The 21,804-nt window shown below is 22.7% G+C and overlaps 2 protein-coding genes across 5 annotated transcripts in view; one reads left to right on the forward strand and one right to left on the reverse strand.

The window, feature by feature from the left end:
- Positions 1-21,804, forward strand: part of LOC117179651 (sarcosine dehydrogenase, mitochondrial) — a 42,083-nt gene that overhangs the window by 18,650 nt on the left and 1,629 nt on the right. For all 4 annotated transcript variants that reach the window (XM_033371658.1, XM_033371660.1, XM_033371659.1 and 1 more), the window contains 7 exons: positions 2,096-2,425; positions 2,618-2,780; positions 5,895-6,042; positions 6,241-6,379; positions 14,779-14,976; positions 15,095-15,362; positions 19,357-19,486. In XM_033371658.1, the coding sequence (XP_033227549.1) occupies positions 2,096-2,425; positions 2,618-2,780; positions 5,895-6,042; positions 6,241-6,379; positions 14,779-14,976; positions 15,095-15,362; positions 19,357-19,486 (1,376 nt within the window). The remainder of the gene's footprint in view (positions 1-2,095; positions 2,426-2,617; positions 2,781-5,894; positions 6,043-6,240; positions 6,380-14,778; positions 14,977-15,094; positions 15,363-19,356; positions 19,487-21,804) is intronic.
- LOC117179653 (peptidyl-prolyl cis-trans isomerase-like 3) overlaps positions 15,254-21,804 on the reverse strand; it is an 18,417-nt gene continuing 11,866 nt past the window's right edge. The window contains exon 5 of the mRNA XM_033371662.1: positions 15,254-15,372. The gene's annotated coding sequence lies outside the window, so the exon portion shown is untranslated. The remainder of the gene's footprint in view (positions 15,373-21,804) is intronic.

The following is a 21,804-nucleotide window of genomic DNA, read 5'->3' on the forward strand; positions in this document are numbered from 1 at the left end:
CTTGACCAATCCCCTTTTCCTACACTTTTTACATTTGCTCCCCTTTTACTCATATTGCTATTCCTTTTTTGTCCCTCTAATGTCACTATTAAGTGAAAGTGAATTTGACTTATGGTTTCCAAAATCATCCAAATTTAAGAATTCTATTTATACATTTTTTTAATTTAGGAGTTTTTAATTACAAATCATAAAATTTGAACAATTTTTTATTGAAAATCTTGAAAATTGAAGAATTTTCTAATCCAAATCGTGAAAATTGAACATTTTTTAATTGTAAATGTTTAAAATTGAGTAACTACAACAAAAAAACCTTTTTCAAATTACATACTTATAAAATATTAATATTAAAAAATTGGATAATTTTTAATTCCATATTTTCAAAATTCAAGAATTTAAATTTGTAACTATTCAAAATTGCAATGCTTTTTATGTTAAATCTTTAAAAATTGAAAAGTTTTTTATTTTGACAATTTACAATTAAAAAAATATGTAATTTTGAGGATGTGCATTCGAAATCTATCCATTTAAAAAAATTTTGAATTGAAAACTTGAATTTTGACTGCCCTTTCTAAAATTCAAAAGTTTTCAATTGTAACTCGTAAAAAGTGTAAAATTTTAAAATGTAGGTAAATCGTTTTAATTAAAGCGTTTTTAATTTTTTAAATTGATAATGATAAATTATGAAAGTTTTAAGTTTAAAAATGAAAAAGCTTTAATATCATAATTTACATTAGAAATTTCTTCAATTTGGAAGATTTAGAATTGAAAACTTGATTTTTTATTTCTAAATCATCCAAAATCAAGATTTTTTTTCTTTAAACATCTTTAAAACTAAAGAGTTTTCAACTGCAAATCTTCAAAACTAAAAAATTTATGCTGCAAATTATTAGCATTAGAGTTTTCTCTAATTTTGATAATTAACCATTTTAAATTATGCAAGTTTTAAGTTTTACAACTAAAAATTCTGTAACTTTCATGCATTACATTCCAAATTTCTTAAATTCGGATTTCTAAAATCTTCCAAATATAAGAATTCTTATTTTAAATAAGAATTTAACTCATTAAAGTTGTAGAATTTTGAATTGTTAATCTTTAAAATTAAGATTTTTCGTTTTTAAAACTTAAAATTATACAAGTTTTATGATTTATAATTGAAAAACTGTAATTATGATGATTCACGTTCAAAATTTCATCAATTTGGAATATTTATAATTCAAAATTTGACTTTTGGTTTTCAAAACCATCAAAATTTAAAAATTTGTATTTGTATTTCTTTCAAATTAAAGAGTTTTCAATTGTAAATGTTCAAAAATGAAAAATGTTTAATTGCAAATCGTGGAACTTGAGTAATTTTCAATTGTAATTATTCAAAATTGAAATATTCCAAATTATATACCTATTAAATATAAATCTGGAAAATTGAATAATTTATAATTCCATATTTTTAGAATTAAAGAGTTTTTAATTTTAACAATTAACAATTAGAAATTTCTGTAATTTTGATAATTTACAATAGAAATTTCTTCAATTTAGAAGATTTAGAATTGAAAACTTTCATTTTGACTTCCCAAATTATCAAAATTTAAGAATTTTTATTTGTGTCTCTTTAAGAGTCAACTGTTTTCAATTATAACTCTTTAAAATTGTAGAATTTTGAACTGTAAATCTTTAAAATTTGAGTGTTTTTATTTTTGAAAATGGACAAATTTAAGAATTTAATCATCTTAAAAATTAAAGAGTTATTAATTTTAACTCTTGAAAATTGTAGAAGTTTGTAATGTTTATAATTGAAAATTTTTTCAGTTTGAAAATTTAAAATCATGCAAGAAATACATATTAGAGACAAAAATCTGATCTTACAATGAAAGTTGCAGATTACTGAAAGCAAATTAAAATTAAAATTAAAATTAAAATCGTATGAAAGCCAATGCAGCTATTTTAATATTTATTTTAATTTACGATTATTAATTGCATTTTAAACTACTTTAAATTAAAACTGAATAATTATTAATAATTTACTGAATAATTAGGCAATTAAAATAAGAAACGCGCAGCGCGATTTTTTGTCAGTAATTAATCAATTATAATATCTTAGGTGATAGAAGATTGTCCAGTGACGAAGATCATAACAGAAAAATCTGAACTTGGTTCGAAAAAAGTGACTGGAGTCGTAACTCCTCACGGAACGATAAAAACAAATTGTATTTTAAATGCTTGTGGATCATGGTCGAAAAATATTGCAAAAATGATAGGACTTAACATTCCTCTCGTCTCTATGAAACATGCTTATATCGTTACTGAGCCAATGAAAAATATAAAAGGTTTGCCCAATATTAGGGATCATGATGGAAAAATTTATATAAAACTTCAGGGAGAAACAATGTCCATTGGAGGATACGAATTAAATCCAATCATTTTACAATCGGTGAGTCATTTCTAATCCAAAAGTAAGTAAATAAAATTAAAATAAAATAAAATAAATAGAAAGAAAATATTTTCCAATTGATTATCAAATTTTCTGATAATATTTTATTATCGATTTATCTTAAAAGCTTTTCAATAATTTCTATTCAAAGAAATTCATTGAATAAAATAGCTTTTTATTAAAAAATTCTAGGCTCCCAAGGATTTTTCATTTAGTTTGTATGAATTGGACTGGAACGTTTTCAATTCCCACCTCGAAGCAATGACGAAATTGATTCCTAAATTGGCAACTACTGGAATTAGAAGCACTGTTTGCGGCCCCGAAAGCTTTACGCCAGATCACAAACCAATCATGGGTAGATTATTTAAAAAAACAATACACAAATTAATTATTTAATATCGATTTCAATTTAATTCGTAAATTAGTCGAGATCCCGGGGTTAACTACTCTAACTTTAGAGATTTGGAAAGATTAACCATTTTTTAATAATATTCATTAGGATTCTACAAAGATTTTAAAGATTTCACCAAGACTTTCAAATAGTTCACAAAGATTTGAAAGATTTCATAAAAACTTCAGAAATTTCAAAAATTTAACAAACATTTCAATAAGATTTCCAAAATTTCACCACTATTTAAATGATTTAAAATATTTCACAAATGTTTCAAAAATTATTTCGCTAAGCCTTATTCTTATTTCACAAATATTTGAAAGATTTCGAAAATATTTCCAAGATTTCTCAAATATTCCATTGCCTTTAAAAGATTTCACAAATATTGTAAAAAGATTTAAAACATTTCACAAATATTACAAAATATGTTAAAAGATTCACAAATATTTCAGAAAGATTTTTAAGCTTATATAAATATTCTAAAGATTTGAAAGATCTCAAAAGATTTACAAATATTTCACAAGGATTTCAAAGACTCCAAAAGATATTTGAAAGATTTTATAAAGATTCAAAAAATTTAAGAACATTTCACAAAGATTCCAGAAAGACTTTACTAAATTTTATAAATATTTAATAAAGATTTCAGAAAGATTTTAACGATGTTCTGAAATTTCTAAACATTAAAAAAGATTTAACCAAAAACTCCCAATGATTTTTGAAAGATTCCCATAATTTCTAAAGATTTTAAAGTTTTTACAAATATTACAAAGACTTTAAAGATTTCAGAAATATTTGAGAGATTGCAATAATTTCACAAATATTTAAAATATTTAAAAAGACTTTACCTAATAATTAACAAAGATTTGATAAATATTCCAGAAATATTTTTAATATTTCAGAAAGATTTCTAGACTTATATAAAGATTCCAAACATTTCAATAGATTTAAAAGTATTTTAACAAGGTTTTAAAAAGATTTGGCCAAGAGTTATAAATATTTTTTTAAATTTCCAAAAGATTTCACAAATATTCCAGAAAGATTTCAAAAGATTTCACAAATATTTTTTAATTATTTTATAAATATTTCAGTGATCTAACAAATATTTGAAAGATTTCATAAAGATTTGATAAAGATTCGAAAGATTTAATAACATTTCACAAAGATTTCAGAAAGACTTGACTAAAACTTATAAATATTTAATAAAGATTTTAAAGATTTCCAAAGATTTCAGAAAGATTTTGAAGATTTTATAAAAATTTTAAACATTAAAAAAGATGTCACAAAAATCTCAAAAACTCCCAATGATTTTTGAAAGATTCCCATAATTTCTAAAGATTTTAAACACTTTATAAATATTTTACAAATATTACAAAGACTTTTAAGATTTCAGAAATATTTGAGAGATTGCAATAATTTTACAAATATTTAAAATATTTAAAAATACTTTACCTAATAATTAAGAAAGATTTTATAAATATTCAAAAAATTTAAAAATATTTCACAATTTCAAAGATTCCATAAATATTCCAGAAATATTTTTAATATTTCAGAAAAATATTAAAAAGATTTTGTAATTATTCCAAAGATTTCAAAATATGTCACAAAGAGTTCCCTATTATTCCAAAAATATTTTAAAGATTTCAAAAGATTTTACAAATATTTCATAAAGATTTTTAGACTTGTTTAAAGATTCCAAAGATTAAAAAAGATTTTTTTAAAGTTGCTATAATTTCTCAAGATTTATAAGATTTCACGAAGATTTGAGAAAGATTCGAAATATTTTAAAAGATTCAAAAATATTTCAGAAAAATCTTACAAATTTTTCATATATAACGGAAGGATTTGATCGATTTTATAGAGATTCCAAAGATTTCACAAATATTTTAATGATTTCAAAAGAGATTTCACAATCAGTCCAGAAAGATTTCCATAATTTCTACAGCTTTTAAAAAGTTTACAAAGATTTAAAAATGATTTCAAAGACTTTAAAAATTTAGACAAAAGAAAATTTATTACAAACATTCCAAACGTTTAAAAAAAATTAAAGACGATTTTAGAAAGATACCAAATATTTTTAATAGTTCAGAATAATTTCTTAAGATTTCAATTATATCAAAAATATTTAAAAGATTACATAAATATTTTATAACATTCCAAAAGTTTCAAAAGATTTCCATAGCTTTCAAAAGATTAAAATACATTTCATAAAGAGTTTCAGAAAGATTTTAACGATTTTATAAAGATTCGAATTTTTTCATAATATTCCGCAAAGATTTCAAAAATTTAACAAATATTTCAATAAATTAAAAGAAAACGATTATTTCATAAAGGTTTTTTTAATTGCAAAAAGTTGCCCAAATATTTTAGAATAATTAAAAAAATTTCGAATATTTCAAGATTTTAATGATTGCATAAATTTTTGAAGATTTTATCAAAATCCCAAAGACTTTCAAAGATTTTCAAATATTTCACCAAGCCTTATAAATATCTTACAAAGATTTCAAAAGTTTTAAGAAAGATTTCAAAAAGATTTTTAAAATTGCAAAATGTTTCACAAATATTTTAGAAAGATTAAAAAATTGTCCAATGATTTCAAAGACTCCAAAGGTTTTTGAAAGCTTTGAATAATCCCTCAAGATTTTTAAGATTTCAGAAAGATTTCAATGATTTCATAAATATATTAATAAAATTTAACATTAATTCACAAATATTTCAAAGACTCCCAACAATTTTCGAAGGATTTCAATAATTTCTACAGATTTTAAAGATTTCACTAAGATTTTAAAAAGATTCCAAAGGTTTTGAAGATTTCAAAAAGCTTTTAAAAACTTCACAAAAATTTCAATGATTTCATAAAGATTTCACAGATTTTACAAAAAATTTATCAAGATTACAAAGATTTTAAAATATTTTAATGATTGCAAACATATTTCAAAGATTGCATAAAGGTTTCAAGTATAAAAAATCTGTATTCATAATGTTTTTTTAATACGAAAGCATATTAACTGAAACGCTTTTTTCTGTAATTTACATTTTTGGCTATTCAAAATGTTGATATTTTTAATTAAAATTTTTCAGGGGAAGATCCGAGATGTGATGGATTTTTTTACTCGTGTGGATATAATAGTGCGGGAATGATGTTTGGAGCAGGTTGCGGAGAGCAGATTTCAAACTGGATAATAAATGGTCGTCCGGAAAAATATATGTTTAAATATGATGTTAGAAGGTACGCATAATACATAAATCCTAAAGAAAAGAGTATTTACAAACAAAATTTCCTAAAAACGATCTGAAATTCGTTTGAAATTAATTAATAGCCCCAGTTTTTCCAAAATTGTCTTTCCATTTGAGAAATCTCCATTTTCAATAAAAAATTAAATATGTTTTGTCTGAAAATCTCCTAGCGTAAAAATCTTTTTTGCAGATTTACTCCAGAGCAATCAAAAGACGCGATATGGGCAAACGAAAGGTCCCATGAAGCTTATGCAAAAAATTACAGTATTGTTTTTCCACACGATCAGCCCCTAAGTGGAAGAAATTTTAAAACTGGGCCCTTTCACGATGTAATAAATTGATTATTTATTCCAATCGCAGGCCTCACAGTCTCTGTGGGATAAAATATAAGCACCAAATTGCACTTTTTTTGTCTAGCTCAAAGGGTAACAAATTCAAGATAAATTCATAAGATTTTAAAATAATTCAAATTAAATTCCAAAGAATTCAAATGACTTGAAAATAATGTAAAAATATTTTTTAAAACTTTATGGAATTCAGTAATATTGAAATGAGACCGGGAATTTTTAAAAATTTATAGAATAACAATTTTGTGCAACTTTGATTTCAACCGTTTTTTAAATAATATTTTATATTGTGATTTTTATAAATTATTATATCATTTAGTTTAGAATGTTTAATTCGAAAATCTTTCACTTTAAAAATGTTCCATTTTAGATTTTTAATTTTTAAGCATATATTTTAATTTAAAGAATTTTAAAATGCAGTTATAAAAGTTTAAAAAAAAAAATTAGAAGTTTTTTAAATCGATGATTTTTTAAATAAAAAATAGGATGGCCACCCGACCGAAAATCCGGGAATTTTACGAATTTTCAGAAGAAAAATCTGCCCCAGTTCGATTTTAACAGTTTTTAAAATAATTACAGTGCAGCTTTGATAATTTAAAAATTAAAAGCATTTGAAGTTGAAAATTTTTGATAAAAAACAGTTTTATTTTATCTACTGTAAATATAAATAAATAAATAATTTTGTTTAATGGATCTGTACTCTAAGTGTAGAAATCTGAATAATAATTGATTTGACCAAACAATTCTAGATCCGTTCAAAATTTGAGAAATTTTTGAAATTATTTAAAGTTCTAAATTTTATTCGAATGTTTTTAAAAATTCTAAGTATCCCTTAAAATTGCTCTAATATTTTTACAAATAATAAGTGTTCTATTGTTATTTATAAACTCAAATTTATTTATTTTGTTTTAATTTGTAGGATTTTCTAAAAGTGATAGAAAAAATTCAATTCATTTTAAAATATATTTAAAAGTTCTGAGGAAAAATTCTAAAATTATTTTGAATTTGGAAAAATTTTAAACCATTTCTAGATTTCTCAAGATTTTTAAATAAAAATTTTAAGCTTTTAAGGATGCCTGGACTATTTAAACTAAAAATAATTTAATTTATAATTTAAGAACAGTCAATTTAAAAAAATTATTTTGCAATTTTATATTTTTGGAACTTAATCTGAATCTTTGAACTCTGTAATTTATAAAAGTTCTAAATTTTGCAGTTTATTTGCATTTCATTTAACATTGTTTAATTGAAAAGTGTTAGATCCTTCCATTTTGTACGTGAAAATGTTTGAGCATTTGAATACTCAATTTTTGAATTGAAAAACTTTTAAACTTCAATTTTAAAATTTGAAATTAAAGAGTTCCACTTTGAATGCTTTCATTTGTTGCTTATTGCTCTATATAGAAAAATGTTTAGAATATAGTTTGATTTTTTACATTTCATTGGCCGTGAAAAATGTTTGCGAACTGGGAAAAAAAACGGAAAATGACCGGGAATATTTTACTTAGATTAAAATGACCACCCTGTACTCAGAAAGCCTAAAAACTTACCCTAATAACTTTTTACGATAAAAATAATTTTCTTGAAAAATCGAAAATTCTCATTTCGATTGCACAGAAAATAGAGAAAAATCAAAAATTCCATTTTGTAGTCAAACTATTCAAGATACGAAAAAATATGAATAAACAAAAGTTGTGATTCCAAAACAGATCTACAAATTCGTTAAAAAATAATTCCTCATTGAACGCATAGTTTTTATTTTATTCGTAAAAAATAATCTTGAAAATACAAACAAACAAAAAATTGTGGAAAAACGACACAAATTACGAAAAACAATGATGTAAAAAAACTTTTTACCCGTAAAAGAACTCAAAATTTGTAATGAATCTCTTTTTGATAGAACGCGTAGTTTGGCTTCAATCATAAAAATGACATTAAAAATAAAAATGAAAAATTTATAGAAAAACGACAAAAGTTACGAAAACAAATTGATAAAAAAAAGTTGCTCACCCCAAAAAAAGAGATACAAATTTGTAATAATTGATTACATTCTCATTATTTGTGATTGAGAAAGTATTATAATTGCCCGAAATTTGACACCACAACATTCAAATTTTGAACCAAACGACGCAAAATATGAAAAAAGTCTCATAGATAAATTATAGCTTTTGAAAAATCCTACAAAATGTCTTAACCACTTCTCAATAGGACTCATAATTTTTTTTTTATTTATCTTTTTGGTTCAAAATTCAAATTGGATTATAAATTCATCTCTTTAGGTAGAAGTGTAATATTTGTGGGTTAAAAATTCAACTGTATGGTTGAAATTGAATCTGTTTTGATTGAGGATTCAACTATTTTGTTAGAATTTCATCTTTTTGGTAGAATTTTAATCTTTCTTATTTGAAAATTCGTTCTTTTGGATTGAAAATTCATCTTTTTTTGTTAAAAATTTATATTTCTGGTTTAGACATTCAATTGCTTTGTAAAAACTTAATCTTTTTTGTAGAAAAATAATCTTCTTGATTAAAAATCCATCTTTTATTTCGGGAATTCAAATTTGATTGACAATTTACCTGTTTAGGTAGAAATTAATTTTTTTTACAAAAATCTAACTATAGTTTAAAATTAATCTGTTTTGGTTGCGGATTGAAGTATTTTGTTGAAAATTCGTCTTTTTTTGTTAAAACTGAAACTATGCTGTTAAAAATTCATCTTTGTCGATAGAAAATTAATTCTTTTAGTTGAAAATTCATTTTCTTGTTAACTTTTAAAAATTAACTTTTTAAAAATCTATTTAATTGAGTAGAAATGAAAGAATTTAGAATAGTTCAAAAGAATTTAAAAGAATTCAGGCGAATACCAAATGAATTGCAAAAAATATTTGAAAATCTCTTGAAATCTTTGAAAACTTACGAAATCGCTTACTTCTTGTGAATAAATTATTTCAAATGCATTAAAATAATTGTCAAGCTATTAAAATATTTTAAAACCTTATAGATCCTGTAAAATCCTTCCAAATCTCTTGAAATTCTAGAAAATTGTTAAAAACAGCATACATAGTCTTTTAAATCCCTTAAAATTATTAAAATCCTTGGAGATCTCTTGGAATTCTTTAAAGCTCTTGAAAATGACCGGGAATCTTTTTAAATATTTCAAATTCTTTAAAATATCATTCAATTATAGAAATCAAATGAAAATTTCTGTTTAATCTTTTAAAATACCCTAAAATATTTTGGAATCACTTGCAATTTGTTAAATTTCTTGAGAATGCCTAAGAATTTAAAAAAATATACATTTCAAATCCTTTTATCATTTCATCAATTGCGCCTCAGGAGCAATTATATAAAAGCTTTAAAAAATATTTCGAAGAATGCAATTGAATAAAAAAAATCAAATTCCAAAGAATTAAAAATAATTCAGGATAAATTAATAATAATGCAAGGGCGAATTCCAATCTTCCGAAATTTTTTATAACCGCATGCAAATTTGTTTAAATACCTTAAAATTATTAAAACTCTTGGAAATCTTTTGAAATTATTTAAAGCTCTTAAAAATACCTGGGAATTAAATCTTATTGAACTACTCAAATAATTTTAAATTTCTGTGTAATCTTTTAAAATTTTCATTCATTTACATCAAAATATTTTAAATCCTTTAATTATTTTATCAATTGGTCTTCTGGAAAAATTAAATAAAAACTTCTAAAAATTAAAAAAAGTCATTGAATTAAGTAGACTTGAGTAAATTTAGAAGAACACGATTAAATTTAAAAAAAAAATAAAACAAATTCCAAAGAATTAAGAACAATGCATGATAAATTAATGACCTTAAAAATTCCTTAAAATCATTGAAATGTTAAGAAATTTGATAACATTGTGTGAAATCTTTTAAAGTATCTTAAGATCTTTATCCTTAAATATTCAAATCGCTTTGAAATACCTTCAAATTATTGAAATCAATTACAAATTTCTATGAATCTTTTAAAATTTTAAGATTAGGATCTTTCAAGATTTAAGATTTAAAATCCTTCGAAATCCTACAAAAGATTTCACATCTCGTGAATAAATTCTTTAAAATCTACTAAAATATTATAAAGTCCAGTGAAATTGTATGACAGGGTGTCCAGCGATTCTTAGGAACAAAATTCAAGGTCTTTTTCAGGATTTCCAGGTCAAGAAATCAAGTTTTTCAAGGTCTCCTTTTTTTTCATCAAATAAATATTTTTTCTACATGTAAAAGATGAGACATTAAATATTTTTGCCAAGAATTTTGAAAGAAAGCAGAACCATAAATAAACTAATTTTTTTTGCAATCATAAGTCGCCTTTGCGAAACTTTTTTGAACATTTTCAAATCTTTGTAAAGTCTTTGAAATCTTTGAAATTTTTTTTATTTTTGTGAAATCTTTTGAAATCTGTGTAAATTCGTTGAAATTTTTTTTAAGTATCTAAAATCCTTGAAATCTTAAAAATCCTTGGATTCTTTGTGACATCTTTGTGAATTTTTTTAAATCTTTTGAAATCCTTATGGTTTCTTTGAAATATTTGTGAAATCTTTTGTATTCGTTTGAAATCATTAAAAATCTTTGAAATGCTTCTATGCTTTTGAGATCTTTTTGAAAATTGTATGAAATACTTGATATCTTTATGAAATCTTTCGAAATCTTCTGAAAAATTTTGAAATTATTTTAAATCTTTGAGATGTTCTAAAATCTTAAAAATTTACTATGCTGAAATCTTCTGACAGTTTTAAAATCTTCGTGAAATGTTTCAAATCTTTGTGAAATCTTTGAAATCTTTTGAATTCTTCTAAACAAATTTGAAATCGCTTAAAACCTTTGAAATTCTTGTATTCTTTTAGAATCTTTATATAATTTTTATGAAATCTTTGAAATCTTTGCGAAATCTATTAAATCTCGACTACAGGCCTTTTTGAAATCCTTGAAATTCTTAAAAATTTTTATGAAATGTTAGAAATCTTTGCCAAAATTGTGTGAACTCTCTTAAATCTAGTGTACACGCCCTTTCTAAATCTTTTAAATCTTTGTGAATTCTTTTTAAATATTCTAAAATATTCTGAAACCTTTTGAAATCGTTTCAAATCTTTGGAATGTTTTGAAATTTTTGCAATATAGTGTACTGTACCATTTTTCAAATCTTTGAAATCCTTTAAATATTTTAAAAGTTTCAAAATGTTTGTAAAATTGTTATGAAATCTTTGAAGTCTATTGTGCAAACCCTTTTTTACTCTTTATAATGCGTGAAATATTTTTTAAATTTTCCAAATCCTTTTGAATATTATAAAAGCTTCGAAACATAATGAAATATTTTGAAATCTTTCGAATTATTCACAATATTACAGTTGTGTTCATTAAAATCTATAAAATAATTAGAACAATCTACAAAAATACGCTGAAATTTATTCATTTATTCTGTAATGAATAAAAGATAAATTATATCTTGATAAATAAAAAACTTTTCCGTAGATTTAAATTAAAAAATTATTTAAATTGCTCTACACATTTCAATAAAATCACTGTTTTAAAGGCACACAAAAATTCAAATTCAAAGTTCTCGTAAAAAATTCAAGGAGATTTCCAGGTTTAAACAAAATTAAATCCTGTTAAATCTTTTGAAATATTTTAAAATCTTATAGGTTCTGTAAAATCGTTCCATGTCTTTCAAAATTATAGAAAATTCTTTATCCGAAAATATTTCAAAGGCTCTGAAACCGCTTCAAAATAAAGGAATTCATTTATTTTTAAATCCCTAAAAGATTTCAAATTAAAAGCTTTTCAAAATGCCTTAGAAGTTTTAAAAATATCCTAAAATCTTAAAAATTCACAAACATTTTTCACGGCCAATGAAATTTAAAAAATCAAACTATATTCTAAACATTTTTCCATTTAAAGTAATAAACAATAAACAACAAATTAAAGCATTCAAAGCGGAACACTTGAATTCCAAACTTTTAAAATTGAAGTATAAAAGTTTTTCAATTAAAAAATTGTGTATTCAAATGCTCAAAAATTTACAAGTACCAATTGGAAGGTAGTAACACTTTTCAATTAAACAATGATATATGAAATGCAAATAAACTGCCAATTTTAGATCTTTTATAAATTATAGAGTTCAAAGATTCAGATTAAGTTCCAAAAATGTAAATCCACGTTAACATTTTCAATTATCTAAATTAAAGAATCAAGCAATGAGCATTAAAAATTTTCCGAATTATATTATTTTAAGTAATTTTAAGCTAGACACATTAAAAATTGAAAACTAATTTTTTTAACTTCACAGTTCTTAAATTTGAAGTTAAATTATTTTTATTTTAAATAGTCTAGGCATCCTTCAAATCCAAATTCAAAATCATTTTTGAATTTTTTGTCAGAACTTTTAAATTTATTTCAAAATGAATTGAATTTTTTCTATAACTTTAAGAAAATCCTGCAACTTAAAAAAATTAAATTTGAATTTATAAATAAAAATAGAACACTTATTATTTGTAGAAATATTAGAGTAATTTTAACAGATATTCAGAAGTTTTAAAAAGATTCGAATTCAATTTAGAACTTGAAATAATTTAAAATACTTACAGCCGAATTTAAAATAAAATTTAGATTTTTGCAGATTTCAAACAAAAAATATAGAATTTTTTTAAGAATTGTGAAAGACTACAAAAGAATAACAATTTCCATTTGATTCTTAGGAAAATTGAAAACGATTTTTCACTTTGAAAAATTATTGTAACAGAAAGTTTAAGAAGATTTTAAGAGATTTAAAAAGCGATCAAAGAAGAATATGGAAGATTTTAATGATTTTATTTAATTTGCTGGATTTTCAAAAATTGTTGGAAAAATTTTTGATTGATTTTAAAATATATTTAGAAATTCTGAAAAAAAATGTTAACACTTCGTTTAAATTACTTGAAATAATTTCAAGTTTTTAATTAATTTTGAATCTTTTCAAAAATTCTACATATCTCTTAAAATTACTCAAATAATAAGTGTCAATTGTTATTTATGCGTAAAAATTTAACAATTTCACTTATAAATGAAACACTTGTTAAATAAAACAATTAAAATTGTAACACTAAAATATTAAAAGTTCTTCGAAAATCTAAAGATTCAAAGCTTTCTATGTAAAACAATTCAGTTGCAAATTGTTTTCTTTTAAATATTTGGTTTCAATTTACTCATCTTAAATAAACGCTGAAATATTGCTAAATATTAAATACTTATTCTTTTTCTACATTAAGAAATTTCATATTAAATGTGATAAAAATTATGACTATATTATTATGGATTTATCTTCAAGTTGAAAATAGTAAAACGCACTTTACATTTCTTAATATCTGAAAAAATTAATAGAAATAATATATTAATAAATTTATTTATTAAATTTAATATACAAAAAATAATATAAAGGCATACCTGAAACTCTGAATTAAAAATATATTATTGATAAATCATGAAAATTTTTATTTAAAAATAAAATTATCGGAATAAGTGATATAGTAATTTCAATTCTTATCAAGACTTTCTTCCATTTTTAAAATTATTTATTTATTTATATTTACAGTTGATAAAATAAAACTGTTTTTGATCAAAAACTTTCAACTTCAAATTCTTTTAATTTGTAATTGTTTAAATCTTCAAAACTGCACATTAATTATTTAAAAAACTGTTAAAATCGAACTTGGGCATTTTAAAATTCTTTAAACTAAAATATATGCTTTTCAAAATTAAAAATCTAAAGCGGAAAATGTTTAAAGTGAAAGATTTTCGAATTAAGCATTCTAAACTAAATAATATAATAATTTATCAAAATCAGAATTTAGGAAATTATTTAAAAACGTTTGAAATTAAAGTTGGACAAAATCTTTATTCTAAAAATTTTGTAAAATTCTCGGTCAAAAAATAAATTCACTGTCATTTCCCGGTTTTCCAGGTTTCCCGGTCCAGCAACCACCCTACTTCAAATTATTGAAGCCTATTAAAAATTTCTTGAAATCTTTAAAAAATAATCAAAAAATATTACAAAAGAACTTTGATTTTCTTTTTGAATATTTTATTTTTTATTATTTTGAATTATTTTTTAATTATTTTTATTATTGAAGCCTATTAAAAATTCTTCGAAATCTTTTAAAATACTCTGAAGTATTTCAAAAGCACTTTGATTTTTTTCAATGCTTTGATTTTTTAAATCCAATTTGTTCAAATTTCACTATGGGCGGGAAATGGGGCACCATACTTACAACATATTGAAAATAGGGTACTTAAAAGAGCTTAAATGAATATAGTGAATATAGGAATCATTCTGTGAGGCTTGCAATATCCAAAAAACTGTTTTTTTTTTAAATTTTTCTTTAAAATTTTAGCTTCTCATGAAAGAGGGTGCATTTATGGAAGAGAGTCAAGGATGGGAAAAGCCCGCCTTATTTTTAGAAAATGAGACAGTGACGATAGAACCTTACGATTACTGTGGAAGTTATGGTTCTTCGAAAAACGAAGATAATAAATATGCTTCCGTTCTCGAAGGAGATTATAGTTTTGGATTTTCAAAGTACCACAATATTGTAAGTTTTTCAGGTTTATGAAAATTTTTCTTTATTCCAAGCAATATAAATAGGTTATTTTATTTAAATAAAAAAAATTGTGACTATAAAATTCAGTATATCTGAGATCTGCTTTTAGATAAAAGAAGAAGCACTCGCTTGTAAAAACAAAGCAGCCTTATTCGATTTGTCGAATTTTGGAAAATTCTACCTTAGCGGTCCCGAAGTCCAAAAAGCTGCTGATTACCTTTTCGTAACGGATACCAATTTCGAAATAAATAGGACTGTGGAAACTTGTTTGTTGAATGATCGAGGAGGAGTTGAAGCCATTTGTACAGTAACTGCTATTTCTCCTGGATCTAGTGGAGTCGTGGATCCAATTTTCCAGGGAAAGGCTTTTTACATCGGTATGATTTTCTGGAATTAAAAAAAAAAAAACATTTTTCATTTTTTCCCGGTCCAGAATTTTAAACACTATTTTTAACTAGACATAAATGCCTGTTAGAAAATATTTTCTGGGGCCGTACTTAAATTACGTAACAAAATATTTCTCCCTCCCCCTTACTTTACGTAAATTTTAGTTTCCAGAAATGTTTTTCCAGTTATTGCTGACAGAATTAGGCAGGGTGTTCGAGAACTTCATTTTCAAAATTCCTTGATTTTTCCTCGAATCATTTTTCTTTTTCCATGAATAATTTTTCATTTCCCTTGATCATTAATAAAAACGGAATAAAACAGTATTTCTAGATACAAATTTAAAGTTTTCAAATTTATTTATTTATTTTAAACAAAAAAAATGTATTTTCTGCTATAAAAGATGGCCTTTTAACAAAATACTTATTTTCAACCACATAATTAAACTTTTAACATAATAGTTGAATTTTTAACCTAAAAAGACAAATTCCGAACAAAAAAGTGTCATAGTTTATATTTTAATCCAAAAATATGTTTGAATTTTACCCAAGTAATTGAATTTTCAATTTAAAAAAATTTAATTTAAACAAAATAGTTAAACTTTCAATCATTTTTACCCAAAAAGCTGCATTTTCATACCAAGAAATATATATTTCTACTAAAACAGATAATTTTTTTAATCAAAAACATAATTCTTCAACAAAAAAATAGTTGAATTTTCTGTAAAAAAATATTTTATTTGACTTCTCACGATAAAAATATGAATTTTTAAGCAAGAAATAAGTGTATACGAAAAAAATGGAGTTTGCAATCCCAAAAGAGGAATTTTTAGCCAAATAGGATGAAATTTTAACAAAATTGCTGAATTGTCTATCACATAGTTGCATTTTTATTCAAAAAAGATTAAATTTCTTTCAAAACATGAATTTTGATTTGAAACAAAAAATAAAAAAACGAAAAAATAGTTCGAGTTTTTAACAAAATAGCTAAATTCTATACCAAATAATTACATTTTTATACAAAAAAGATGAAATTTGTACTAATATAGATGGATTTTCAATCGAAAAACAACAAATGTTCTTTTTTAAGTCGAACTTTTATCCAGGAAATATTTCAGTTCATTTTTTAACACCAAATATACATTTTTAACAAAAAGTGAATTTTCTACGAAATAGTTCAATTTAAAAAAAGTAGAATTTTTAAGATAGAAGTTGTATTTTAAAATTTATTAGTTTATTTTAAACAAAAAATGTCTTTTCTGCTATAAAATATGGCTTTTTAACAAAATACTTGAATTTCTAACAAAATTCCCAACAAGAACGTGACATAGTTTATATTTTAATCTAAAAAGATGAAACATATACGGAAAAAAAAGTTAAATCCAAAAAGACAAATTTTCAGCAATAAAAGATTTTTTACCCAAGAAAGAAATAAAAGTTTAACAAACTTATTGAACCTTTAAGTCAAAAGATGAATGTTCTCTACAAAAAATTAATTTTCCACGAAACTGATACATTTTTACCGAACAAACATTAAATTTCAAATCAAGAAAATTATTCTTTTACCATAAAAGGAGAATTTTCATCTGAAAAATATCAATCTTAAAAAAATGAAAAAAGTCATGACATAAAAGTAAATGACAAAGTAGTTTAACTTTTACCCAAGTAGTTGAATTTTCAATTAAAAAAAATTATATTTCTACTAAAATAGATGAATTTTTTAATCAAAAACATAAATTTTCAAAGAAATAGTTTCATTTTCTGTAAAAAAAAAGATTTTATTTGACTTTTCACGAACAAAATGTGAATTTTTAAAGAAGAAATAACTTTTTAACGAAAAAAATTAAGTTTTCAATCCCAAAAGACGAATTTCTAACCAAATTGGATTTTCGTCCAAAAATATTCCAGTTGACTTTGCAAGATCCAAATGTGAATTTTGTAACAAAAAATAAGTTACTACGAAAAAATTGAATTTTCAATCCAAAAAGATTAATTTTGTTAACAAAAAAGGATGATTTTTTTAACAAAATAGTTGAATTCTCTACCTAATCGTTACATTTTTATACAAAAAAGATGAAATTTTTAATAATACAGGTAGATTTTCAATAGAAAACATAAAAAATATTTTTTTTTAGTCGAACTTTCCTCCAGGAAATATTTCAGCTCATTTTTCAAACAAAAAATATAAATTTTAAGCCAAAAATGAATTTTCTACTAAATAGTCAAATTTTCAAAGAAAACCAGTAAAATGTTTAAAATATGAGTTGTATTTTCAAACCAATGAATTTTCAACCAAGATAATTATTTTCCTACCAAAAAAAAGCGAAATTTCAACAATGCTCTTGAATTTTCAACTAAATTTTTAATCTTTAAAGCCAAAAATGAATTTTTTACAAACAAGTTGAATTGGCAACTCAAAAATAACTTTTCAAAACAATACTTTAATTTTCCACCAAATAGTTTGATTTTCAAATTATTATTTCAATTTCCAACTAAATATTTAAATTTTCTATCAAAATAAATGAATTTTTAAACCAAACAGACGAATTTTCTAAGAAAAAAATTGAATTTTTAAGGCAAAAAGACGAATTTTCTACAAAACAGTTGAATTTTGACCCCGTTAATATGAATTTTCAACAAAAAAGTTTAATCCTGAACTAAAACTGATTAATTTTCAATCAAAAAGATGAATTTTCAACTAACAAAATTAACTTTCTACTAAAAAAGACGAAATTTAAACAAAACGTAAGAATCTCAAAACAATTGAATTTTCCACAAAAAGTTCATTTTCCACCGAATAGTTTAATTTTCTACCAAACTGTTGAATTTTTAAGACAAAAAAAGACCTTTGTACAATTAAAAATTTATAAAAATGAAAAAATGGTTGAATTTTCATCCAAAAATATTCCAGTTGACTTTGCAATATCAAAATTTTGTAGCAAAAAATAAGTTTCTACGAAAAAATTGAATTTTCAATCCAAAAAGATGAATTTTGTCAACAAAAAAGGATGATTTTTTGTTGACAAAAGAGTGGAATTCTCTACCAAATAATTACATTTTTATACGAAAAATATGAAATTTGTAATAATACAGGTAGATTTTTAATAGAAAATATAATAAATATTTTTTTTAAGTCGAACTTTCATCCAGGAAAAATTTCAGCTCATTTTTCAACATCAAAATATAAATTTTAAACAAAAAGTGAATTTTCTACTAAATAGTTAGATTTTCAAACAAACCAGTAGAATGTTTAAGATTTCAGTTCTCTTTTAAAAAACAAACATTAAATTTAAAGAAAAAGTAAATTTCCTACGAAATGGTTAATTTTTTTAAAAAAAAAAGCAGAATTTTCAACCAAAAATAGGACTTTTTAACAATATTATTATTTGAAACCTATCAGTTGCATTTTTGTTCAAGAAAAATGAAAATTCTATACTAAAACAGGTTAATTTTTTAATCAAAAATATAAATGTTCGAAAAAGAGTTGAATTTATATCCAAAAAGATTGCAATTGACTTTTCAACACAAAAATACCAATTTTAAACAAAAAGTAAATTTTCTAGGAAATAGATCATTTTCAAAAAAGCCAATGCATTTTTATTCAAGAAAGATGCAATATGTCTACTAAAAAAGAGTCACTTTTAAATGAAAAATACAAAATTTCGAAAAAAAATAGTTTTTATCCAAAAAAGATTTCAGTTGAATTATCAGCCAAAAAATATGAATTTTAAACAAAGGGATAATGTTCTGCGAAAAGAGTTGAATTTTTAAACCAAACGACGAATTTTTCACAAAACAGTTGAATTTACAACCAAAAAGGATGTATTTTTAAGAATATTGTTAATTTTTCAACCAAATAATAAAATTTATAACTAAAAATACAATCTTCAGGAGAAAAGCTGTCATATAATTTAAGTACGGTCCCTGTCCTATTGGAAAATTTTACAAGTTCTTGAAATCGTGAATTTTAATTTTAATTTGATGTCAGTAACTGGTGGATTGTCTGCTTATCAAACTTGGGCTCATATTCAACACGAGATAACAAAACAAGGATTTTGTGTCAGCTTACACTCGGCGACTGAACAAATTGGAATTCTAGGTATCGAAGGACCAGAAAGGTAAACCTAATTTGTTTCAAGTTTCGTTAAAAAAAAAATCTAAAAATACAAAATAGGGTGATTTTTCAAAAAAAAATTAATGAAGATAGCATATTGAATTCTATATTAAATTCCTAAGACTTCAAGTAGAAATATGATGCATTTTCAATAAAATAGTTGAATTTTCAATCAAGGAAGATTTTCTACGAAAATACATGAATTTTCATCTCAAAAATACGAATTTTTAACAAATTAGTTAATTTTTCAAATAAAAGATGCGTATTTTCAACAAAACAGTTGAATTTACATCCGAAAAAGATGAATTTTACAAACTATTTGACTTTTGAAGACATAATGATGAACTTTCATCACAATGGTCAAATTTTCATTCAAAATTATTAAAATTGAGAAAAATTAAATAACTGAATTTTCAATCTATAAAGATGAATTTTTTATTCACAAGATTAATGTTCAATCCAAGAGAATGAAGTTTGAACAAAATACACGTGTTTAAAAAAAAAATATTTGAATTTTCAACTAAACTGTTTATATTTCAAGCCAAAAATCAATTTTTTACAAACAAAAGTTAAATTGACAACCCAAAAAGAAGACTTTTCACAGATAAACTATAATTTTCTACCAAAATAGTTTAATTTTTAAATCAAAAATTCAATTTTTAACCAAATAGTTAAATTTTCTACCAAAATGATTAACTTTTTAAACCAAAAAGACGAATTTTCTACAGTTTAATCCTGATCTTTTTTCTAAGAAAGATGAAATTTCAGCAAAATATAAGAATCTTAAAAAAAATGGTTGCATTATATATAAAAAAGAGGAAATTTTTACTAAAAGAGATACATTTTTAAAACGGATGAATTTTCAAAAAAACAATTGAATTTTCAACTCGTAATTATGAAATTTTAACGAAAAAGTCAATTTTGAACCAAAAAGTTTGATTTTCTACCAAATTGTTGAATTTTTAAGACAAGAAATTAATTTTCTACTTCAATTTTCAACTAAATAGTTGAAATTTCTACCAAAATAGTTCATTTTTCAAACAAAAATTAATAAATAAATTTTCAATATGTAAAAATAAAATTGTAATCCAAAGGTTAATGTTGTGCCTAATAGAATGAATTTTAAACAAAATACACGAGTTTTTTAACCAGATAGTTGAATTTTCAATTTAAAACTGATAAACAAAAAAAAAGCTAAATTTTAATAATATACTTGAATTTTCAACTACATTTTTAATCTTCCAAGCCAAAAATTAATTTTGTACAAAACAGTTGAATTGGCAACCCAAAAATAAGACTTTTTAAACAAATACTTTAATTTTTCACCAAATAGTTAAATTTTTAAATTAATACTTCAATTTTTAAATTTTCTATCAAAATAAATGAATTTTTAAACAAAATAGACGAATTTTCTATTAAAAAAATTGAATTTTTAAGACAAATGTTGATTTTTCTACAAAACAGTTCAATTTTTAACCCTTACTTATGAATTTTCCACAATTAAGTTCATTTTCCACCGAATAGTTTGATTTTCTAACAAATTGTTATATTTTTAAGACAAAAAAAATAATTTAGCACAAAACAGTTAAATTTTTAACCCGTAAATAAGACTTTTCAACAAAACCTTAAATTTTTCTATTAAATAACTGGATTTTCAAATAAATTGTTGAATACTCCACCATAATAATCCAAGAAGATTAACTTTTTACTAAAAAAAAAAACGAAATTAAAACAAAAGACATGAATTTTCTACCAAACGGTTGAGTTTCTAAGACAAAGAAAAACTAATTTTCAACTAAATACTTCAATTTTTAACTACATAGTTGAATTTTCTATAAAACAGTAGAATTTCTACCAAATTGTTGAATTTTCCAACCAACAAGACGAATTTTCTACAAAACAATTTAGTTTTAAAAAAGAAAATTTAAAAAAAAAAGTTCTTTTTTAACCAATCCATTAAATTTTAATCCAAAAAGACGAATTTTTAACAAAATAATTAAATTTTCATTTAAGATATTATTTTAGTCCATAAAGAAAAAAAATTCAAAACATTCAATTAAAAAAAAAAATCATTTTCAAATAATAAGTTGAATTTGTAACCAAGTTGACAACTTTCAGACAAAAAATTGAGTTTTCAGTTGAAATGACGATTTTTATACAAAACAGTTGATTTTTAACTCGTAAATAGAATTTTTAAACAAATAAGTTGGATTCTCAACCAAACAATTGCACTTTCAACCAGAAAGAACGAATTTTTAATCAGGAAGATTAATTTTCTACCAAAAGATAAATTTTCAACTAAAATTATGAATCTTCTACAAA

Source organism: Belonocnema kinseyi, chromosome 9 (genome assembly GCF_010883055.1).
Source record: "Belonocnema kinseyi isolate 2016_QV_RU_SX_M_011 chromosome 9, B_treatae_v1, whole genome shotgun sequence".
Taxonomy (NCBI): Eukaryota; Metazoa; Arthropoda; class Insecta; order Hymenoptera; family Cynipidae; genus Belonocnema; species Belonocnema kinseyi.